At 48.6% G+C, this 9,243-nt stretch overlaps 1 protein-coding gene across 1 annotated transcript in view; it reads left to right on the forward strand.

Moving 5' to 3' along the window:
* Window positions 1-8,674, forward strand: part of cfap45 (cilia and flagella associated protein 45) — a 232,465-nt gene extending 223,791 nt beyond the window's left edge. The window contains exons 11-12 of the mRNA XM_072510275.1: window positions 7,787-8,011; window positions 8,509-8,674. Coding sequence (XP_072366376.1) covers window positions 7,787-8,011; window positions 8,509-8,575 — 292 coding nt within the window. The 3' untranslated portion in view covers window positions 8,576-8,674. The remainder of the gene's footprint in view (window positions 1-7,786; window positions 8,012-8,508) is intronic.
* Window positions 8,675-9,243: the final 569 nt, after the last annotated feature.

Below are 9,243 nucleotides of genomic sequence, written 5' to 3' on the forward strand. Positions count from 1 at the left end.
AGGCACATGAACAGACGGGGTACAGAAGGATACAGGAGCTTGGTCTAGATAGGACACGTGATCGGCGCAGGCTTGGAGGGCCAAAGGGCCTGTTCCTGTGCTGTATTGTTCTTTATTGTTTGTTTGTATACAGAAGGGTTCCTCAGGGTTATGGTAGGACCTCTGATTTTCTTTCGATATATTATTGACCTAGATTTGATGCCCTTCATAGCGAGAGGATGTGAGTATAGGAATAGAGATGTTTTACTGTAATTGTATTGGGCCGCTGCACCTCCAATTGTTTTGATGTTGTGTGATCCACTATGTGGATCCACTCGACGATAAATGTATTCTGTTGTGTAATTATACTTGTTCCTAGTTGGAAAAAGGTCACTTTAAGAGATTATCTACTTGGTGAATTAGCCTTGCTAAATTGCTCCTTAGTGTCCAAAAGGTTGGGTGGAGATACTGGGTTATGGGATGGAGGTGTGGGCTTACGTGGGTGCTTTTTCCAAGGGACGGTGCAGACTAGATGGGCCGAATGGCCTCCTTCTGCACTGCAAATTCTATGAAATCAATGAAAGTAGCGCTACACAGCATGGTTTTGTGAAGGGGAGGTCATGCCTCACTAACTTGAATGAGTTTTTTGAGGAGGTGACAAAGATGATTGATGAGGGGAGGACGGTAGATGTTGTTTGCATGGACTTCAGTAAAGGCTTTGACAAGGTGCCTCATGGCAGACTGGTACAAAAGGTGAAGTCACACGAGATCAGAGGTGAGGTGGTAAGATTGGTACAGAACTGCCTCAGTCACAGATACAAAGGGTAGCAGTAGAAGGGTGGGGACAGTGGTGGCGGCACATGGGGCTGGAAGGGGGGTCTGAATGGAAGGTTGTGACTAGTGGTGTTCCACAGAGATCGGTGCTGGGGCCTCTGTTGTTTGTGGTGTACACAAACGATTTGGAGGAAAATGTAGCCGGTCTGATTAGTAAGTTCACAGATGACACCAAGGTTGGTGGAGTGGCAGAGAGTGTTGAGGATTGTCAGAGGATACAGCAGGATATAGATAGGTTGGAAACTTGGGCAGAGAAATGGCAAATGGAGTTTAATCCAGACAAATGTGAGGTAATGCTGTTTGGTAGGTCTAACATAGAGGGGACATACACCGTAAATGGCAAACTCTTAGAAATATAGAAAGTCAGAGAGATCTGGACGTGCAGGCCCACAGATCTTTGAAGGTGGCAACACAAGTGGATAAGGTAGTCAAGAAAGCATACGGAATGCTTGCCTTCATTGGATGGGACATAGAGTATAAAAACTGGCAAGTCATGCTGCAGTTGTATAGAACCTTGGTAAGGCTGCACTTGGAATATTGCGCACAATTCTGGTCACCACACTACCAGAAGGATGTGGAGGCTTTAGAGAGGGTGCAGAGGAGGTTTACCAGGATGTTGCCTGGTCTGGAGTGTGTTAGCTTTGTGGAGAGGCTGAATAGATCCAGACTGTTTTTATTTCAACAACGAAGGTTCAGGGGTGACCTGATGAAGATCTACAAGATTATGAGGGGCATGGATAGAGTGGATGGGCAGGCACTCTTTCCCAGGGTGGAGGGGTCAGTCATCCGGGGGCATAGTTTTAAGGTCCGTGGGGCAACTTTTAGAGGAGATGTGTGAGGCAGTTTTTTTATGCAGAGGGTGGTGAGTGCCTGGAATGCGTTGCCAGGGGAGGCTGTGGAAGCAGATACATTAACGACATTCAAAGGCATCTTGACAAACACATGGATAGGACGGGTATATTGGATTGGATTGGATTTGTTAATTGTCACTTGTACCGAGGTACAGTGAAAAGTATTTTTCTGCGAGTAGCTCAACAGATCATTAAGTACATGGGAAGAAAAGGGAATAAAAGAAAATACATAATAGGGTAACACAACATATATAATGTAACTACATAAGCACTGGCATCGGATGAAGCAGACAGGGTGTAGTGTTAATGAAGTCAGTCCATAAGAGGGTAATTTAAGAGTCTGGTAACAGCGGGGAAGAAGCTGTTTTTGAGTCTGTTCGTGCGTGTTCTCAGACTTCTGTATCTCCTGCCCAATGGAAGAAGTTGGAAGTGAGTGAGGCTAGAAATAGGAAGATAGAGCAGACAAACACGTGGCTAAACAGCTGGTGTAGGAGGGAGGGTTTCCGTTATCTGGACCACTGGGAGCTCTTCCGGGGCAGGTGTGACCTGTATAAGATGGACGGGTTGCATCTAAACCGGAGAGGCATAAATATCCTGGCCGCGAGGGTTGCTAGTGTCACACGGGAGGGTTTAAACTAGTATGGCAGGGGGGTGGGCACGGGAGCAATAGGTCAGAAGGTGAGAGCATTGAGGGAGAACTAGGGAATAGGGACAGTGTGGCTCTGAGGCAGAGCAGACGGGGAGAAGTTGCTGAACACAGCGGGTCTGGTGGCCTGAAGTGCATATGTTTTAATGCAAGGAGCATTACGGGTAAGGCAGATGAACTTAGAGCTTGGATTACTACTTGGAACTATGATGTTGTTGCCATTACAGAGACCTGGTTGAGGGAAGGGCAGGATTGGCAGCTAAACGTTCCAGGATTTAGATGTTTCAGGCGGGATAGAGGGGGATGTAAAAGGGGAGGCGGAGTTGCGCTACTTGTTCGGGAGAATATCACAGCTATACTGCGAGAGGACACCTCAGAGGGCAGTGAGGCTATATGGGTAGAGATCAGGAATAAGAAGGGTGCAGTCACAATGTTGGGGGTATACTACAGGCCTCCCAACAGCCAGCGGGAGATAGAGGAGCAGATAGGTAGACAGATTTTGGAAAAGAGTAAAAACAACAGGGTTGTGATGATGGGAGACTTCAACTTCCCCAATATTGACTGGGACTCACTTAGTGCCAGGGGCTTAGACGGGGCGGAGTTTGTAAGGAACATCCAGGAGGGCTTCTTAAAACAATATGTAAACAGTCCAACTAGGGAAGGGGCGGTACTGGACCTGGTATTGGGGAATGAGCCCGGCCAGGTGGTAGATGTTTCAGTAGGGGAGCATTTTGGTAACAGTGACCACAATTCAGTAAGTTTTAAAGTACTGGTGGACAAGGATAAGAGTGGTCCGAGGATGAATGTGCTAAATTGGGGGAAGGCTAATTATAACAATATTAGGCGAGAACTGAAGAACATAGATTGGGGGCGGATGTTTGAGGGTAAATCAACATTTGACATGTGGGAGGCTTTCAAGTGTCAGTTGAAAGGAATACAGGACAGGCATGTTCCTGTGAGGAAGAAAGATAAATACGGCAATTTTCGGGAACCTTGGATGACGAGTGATATTGTAGGCCTCGTCAAAAAGAAAAAGGAGGCATTTGTCAGGGCTAAAAGGCTGGGAACAGACGAAGCCTGTGTGGCATATAAGGAAAGTAGGAAGGAACTTAAGAAAGGAGTCAGGAGGGCTAGAAGGGGTCATGAAAAGTCATTGGCAAATAGGGTTAAGGAAAATCCCAAGGCTTTTTACACGTACATAAAAAGCAAGAGGGTAGCCAGGGAAAGGGTTGGCCCACTGAAGGATAGGCAAGGGAATCTATGTGCGGAGCCAGAGGAAATGGGCGAGGTACTAAATGAATACTTTGCATCAGTATTCACCAAAGAGAAGGAATTGGTAGATGTTGAGTCTGGAGAAGGGGTGTAGATAGCCTGGGTCACATTGTGATCCAAAAAGACGAGGTGTTGGGTGTCTTAAAAAATATTAAGGTAGATAAGTCCCCAGGGCCTGATGGGATCTACCCCAGAATACTGAAGGAGGCTGGAGAGGAAATTGCTGAGGCCTTGACAGAAATCTTTGGATCCTCGCTGTCTTCAGGGGATGTCCCGGAGGACTGGAGAATAGCCAATGTTGTTCCTCTGTTTAAGAAGGGCAGCAAGGATAATCCCGGGAACTACAGGCCGGTGAGCCTTACTTCAGTGGTAGGGAAATTACTGGAGAGAATTCTTCGAGACAGGATCTACTCCCATTTGGAAGCAAATGGACGTATTAGTGAGAGGCAGCACGGTTTTGTGAAGGGGAGGTCGTGTCTCACTAACTTGATAGAGTTTTTCGAGGAGGTCACTAAGATGATTGATGCAGGTAGGGCAGTAGATGTTGTCTATATGGACTTCAGTAAGGCCTTTGACAAGGTCCCTCATGGTAGACTAGTACAAAAGGTGAAGTCACATGGGATCAGGGGTGAACTGGCAAGGTGGATACAGAACTGGCTAGGCCATAGAAGGCAGAGGGTAGCAATGGAGGGATGCTTTTCTAATTGGAGGGCTGTGACCAGTGGTGTTCCACAGGGATCAGTGTTGGGACCTTTGCTGTTTGTAGTATATATAAATGATTTGGAGGAAAATGTAACTGGTCTGATTAGTAAGTTTGCAGACGACACAAAGGTTGGTGGAATTGCGGATAGCGATGAGGACTGTCTGAGGATACAGCAGGATTTAGATTGTCTGGAGACTTGGGCGGAGAGATGGCAGATGGAGTTTAATCCGGACAAATGTGAGGTAATGCATTTTGGAAGGGCTAATGCAGGTAGGGAATATACAGTGAATGGTAGAACCCTCAAGAGTATTGAAAGTCAAAGAGATCTAGGAGTACAGGTCCACAGGTCATTGAAAGGGGCAACACAGGTGGAGAAGGTAGTCAAGAAGGCATACGGCATGCTTGCCTTCATTGGCCGGGGCATTGAGTATAAGAATTGGCAAGTCATGTTGCAGCTGTATAGAACCTTAGTTAGGCCACACTTGGAGTATAGTGTTCAATTCTGGTCGCCACACTACCAGAAGGATGTGGAGGCTTTAGAGAGGGTGCAGAAGAGATTTACCAGAATGTTGCCTGGTATGGAGGGCAGAAGCTATGAGGAGCGATTGAATAAACTCGGCTTGTTCTCACTGGAACGAAGGAGGTTGAGGGGCGACCTGATAGAGGTATACAAAATTATGAGGGGCATAGACAGAGTGGATAGTCAGAGGCTTTTCCCCAGGGTAGAGGGGTCAATTACTAGGGGGCATAGGTTTAAGGTGAGAGGGGCAAGGTTTAGAGTAGATGTACGAGGCAAGTTTTTTACGCAGAGGGTAGTGGGTGCCTGGAACTCGCTACCGGAGGAGGTAGTGGAAGCAGGGACGATAGGGACATTTAAGGGGCATCTTGACAAATATATGAATAGGATGGGAATAGAAGGATACGGACCCAGGAAGTGTAGAAGATTGTAGTTTAGTCGGGCAGTATGGTCGGCACGGGCTTGGAGGGCCGAAGGGCCTGTTCCTGTGCTGTACATTTCTTTGTTCTTTGTTCTTTGTTCTTTGAAGAGTGAGTAAGCCGGGTGGGAGGGGTCTTTGTTTATGCTGCCCGCTTTCCCCAGGCAGCGGGAGGTGTAGATGGAGTTAATGGATGGGAGGCAGGTTAGTGTGATGGACTGGGCCGTGTTAACGATGCTCTGAAGTTTCTTGCGGTCCTGGGCCGAGCAGTTTCCATACCAGGCTGTGATGCAGCCCGATAGGATGCTTTCTATGGTGCATCTGTAAAAGTTGGTAAGGGTTAATGTGGACATGCCGAATTTCCTTAGTTTCCTGAGGAAGTATAGGCGCTGTTGTGCTTTCTTGGTGGTAGCGTCAACGTGGGTGGACCAGGACAGATTTTTGGAGATGTGCACCCCTAGTAATTTAAAACTGCAAACCATCTCCACCTCGGCCCCGTTGATGCTGACAGGGGTGTGTACAGTACTTTGCTTCCTGAAGTCAATTACCAGCTCTTTAGTTTCGCTGGCATTGAGGGAGAGATTGTTGTCGCTACACCACTCCACTAGGTTCTCAATCTCCTGCCTGTATTCTGACTTGTCGTTATTCGAGATCCGGCCCACTATGGTCTTATCGTTTCGTCAGCAAACTTGTAGATGGAATTGGAACCAAATTTTGCCATGCAGTCGTGTGTGCACAGGGAGTAGAGTAGGGGGCTAACTATGCAGCCTTGCGGGGCCCCGGTATTGAGGACTATTGTGGAGGAGGTGTTGTTGTTCATTCTTATTGATTGTGGTCTATGGGTCAGAAAATCGATGATCCAGTTGCAGAGTGAGGAGCCAAGTCCTAGGGATACGGCACAAGGAAGTGCTGAGGGTTTTGGCCAAGGTTGTTATCATGACCAGTACAGGCTTAGAGGGCTGAAGGACCTGTTCCTGTGCTGTATTGTTCTTTGTTCATTATTGCGGCACCTCCCTTGGGGTGCCCAATGGACCCCGAGCTACTCCATGGGATGGGGGTGCGAGGGGAGCGATCCACTGAGGCTCACCTCCCACCTGGCGCTGCCAGTCCTAGAGATCCGCTTTGATCTCAACCAGGGTCCGCACGCTCACAGCCATGGAGGAACACGGAGTGGACCGTCTCCGTCTGGGCTGCGCCACATCACCCTGCCACCACCTTCTGGGTTTGTGTCACATCAGCCAGTGACTGCGCCATCTCCCTCTGGGACTGGACCACCTCCGTCTGCGCCACATTGGCCAACGCCTGGGCAATGCCGTCGACATTCCCAGCCATGGCCTGCTGTGACTGGGCCACACTCAGGAGCCTGCTGGGATTTTCAGGTGGCTCTGGTCAGGTGTCAGCCCTGACCTGGGCCTCGGCCCCCGTCTGCTCAGAATGCCCCAGGCCTTGGACACGCTGATCCATAGCTTAAACAGTCGCCCCAATGCCTCCACCGCGGAGCCACCCAGGCGGTGTTGGCCAGGGTGGCTCGCATGGTCAGCACCACCTCCTGCTCTTGCAACTGTATCTGCAGGTGCTGGATGCGCACCGACAACCCCTCAAGCAGTCCCTGGCTCTGTGATTGTTTCTCCAATATGGATGGGACTGTCTGTTCCAGAAGCTCGAGACCCATCTAGACGGCGGCTAGTTCCTAGGATCGTCCCGACCTCCGACCACCCCCCCTCGGGAGTTCCTACCTCCACCTGCTGTACCAGTTCAGCTATGTGGTGCGCACCTGAGAGTGCCCCAGGAGCCTCTTCACGAACATGCCCGACCAAGGTGAGTGTCTCTGGGATGGATCTGACACTCCCTGTTATATACACAGAAAGGGGTTCCCTGATTGGGCCACTAATCAGGCAACTCGTATTCTAATTGGCCAATTTCAAAGGCCTGGCCTAAGTCATTACAACAAATCTCTTGTACTGTCAATTACATAATAAGAAGTCTCTCAACACCAGGTTAAAGTCCAACAGGTTTATTTGGAATCACGAGATTTCAGAGTGCCTGATGAGACTCACCTGATGAAGGAGCAGCGCTCCGAAAGCTAATGATTCCAAATAAACCTGTTGGACTTTAACCTGGTGTTGTAAAACCTCTTACTGTGCCCACCCCAGTCCTACACCGGCATCTCCACATCATGCAATGTGGTTAGCACAGTTGCTTCACAGCTCCAGGGTCCCTGGTTCAATTCTCGGCTTCGTTCACTGTCTGTGCAGAGTTGGCACATTCTCCCCTTGTCTACGTGGGTTTCCTCCGGTTTCCTCCCACAGTTCAAAGATGTGCAGGTTAGGTAGATTGGCCGTGCTAAATTGCCCTTAGTGTCCAAAAAATGTTAGCTGGGTGATGGGGATAGGGTGGAGGTGTGCACTGGGGTAGGGTGTTCTTTCCAAGAGTCCGTGCAGACTCGATGGGCCGAATGTCCTCCTGCACTGTAAATTCTATGATTCTATGTCAATTATATAGAGGAAGGTGTCAAAGTAAGGAACTTTATTGGCTCTCCCAGAAACTGATGGGATTAAATTTGCAGGATACAGAAAGAACAAATCGAGAAGGAGAAGAAAGAGGAGGATGACAAGAGATATGGAAGAACAAAGTATGCCAGTGACCTTCGAGAGCAGATCGGTGTGAGAGAGCGGAAGCATATTGCGGAGCGGGCATCATTCTTTGAGGAAGGAAAGCGCCTGAAGGAGGAAGCTTATCAACGGCGGCTTCGTCTTGACCAAATCAAGCGCAAGAAGCTCGAGGAACTCAGGTAGGTCCATTAGAATAACAGACAGTGGGAATGACTGGCAAAGGGTTTGTGTCAATTGGATTTGGTATCATAGAACAGTACAGCACTTTACAGGTCCTTCGGCCCACAATGTTGTGCCGACCATTTATCCTGAAGATCAACCTAACCTACACCCCTTCAATTTACTACTGTCCATGTGCCATGGGAGAGAATGGGACGGGGTTTGGGCCCATTGCACTTGTGTACAGTGGGAATGAATGTGAAAGGGTTTTTGGTCCATTGGAATTGGAATGGAAAGGTGGTTGATCCATTGGGATTATGTACAATGGGAGTAAATTGGAAAGGGTTTGGGCCTGATTGAGATTGTGTAAATGGGATTGAATAGGAAGGGGTTGGATATGTGTGGTGAATGGGAAAGGTTGGATCCTGTGTTTGCTCTGGGAGTGAGTGGGAAGTGCTTTGATCTTGAATCAACCTCAGTTCCAATTTCTATTAACTTGTTTGACCCTGTTTTGCAGGTCTGTCGGACTTCCAGAGAAGTATTGTCGGGAGATTGAGCGGCGATTGGCAGCTGTCACAGCATAGGGACAAGTTGCATTAAAATTATGGCTAAATGAGAGATTTAGTGTTTGATGTGTAACGTAGCCTTTAAAACATACAAAGAATAAATTCAACATCATGTGGTACAGTGTCATTCTCAAATTTAGCAAAGGGTCTGTGTTTTATAATCTGCTTCCTATATTTATCTCACTGGGTTCGACAACCCCTCACCTCCAACCATTCAACTCTCACCACAATACCTCCAATCCCAATCCCTCACTCCTCACATCCAATGCTCACCCCAGCCCCTAAGCCTCACCCCAACACCTTCCCCTCAAAGGGCAGCACGGTAGCACAGTGGTTAGCACAGTTGCTTCACAGCTCCATGGTGCCAGGTTCGATTCCCGGCTTGGGTCACTGTCTGTGCGGAATCTGCACGTTCTACCCATGTCCGCGTGGGTTTCCTCCAGGTGCTCCGGTTTCCTCCCACAGTCCAAAGACATGCAGGTTAGGCTAAATTGCCCCTTGGTGTCCAAAAAGGGTAGGTGGGGTTACTGGGTTATGGGCATAGGGTGGAGGTGCGGGCTTAAATAGGCTGCTCTTTCCAAGGGCCTGTGCAGACTCGATGGGTTGAATGACCTCCTACTGCACTGTTGATTCTATGAACTTCTTCACCCTACATCCCAAGCCCCTCACCCCTTACTTCCAAACCC

Source organism: Scyliorhinus torazame, chromosome 7 (assembly GCF_047496885.1).
Source record: "Scyliorhinus torazame isolate Kashiwa2021f chromosome 7, sScyTor2.1, whole genome shotgun sequence".
NCBI lineage: Eukaryota > Metazoa > Chordata > Chondrichthyes > Carcharhiniformes > Scyliorhinidae > Scyliorhinus > Scyliorhinus torazame.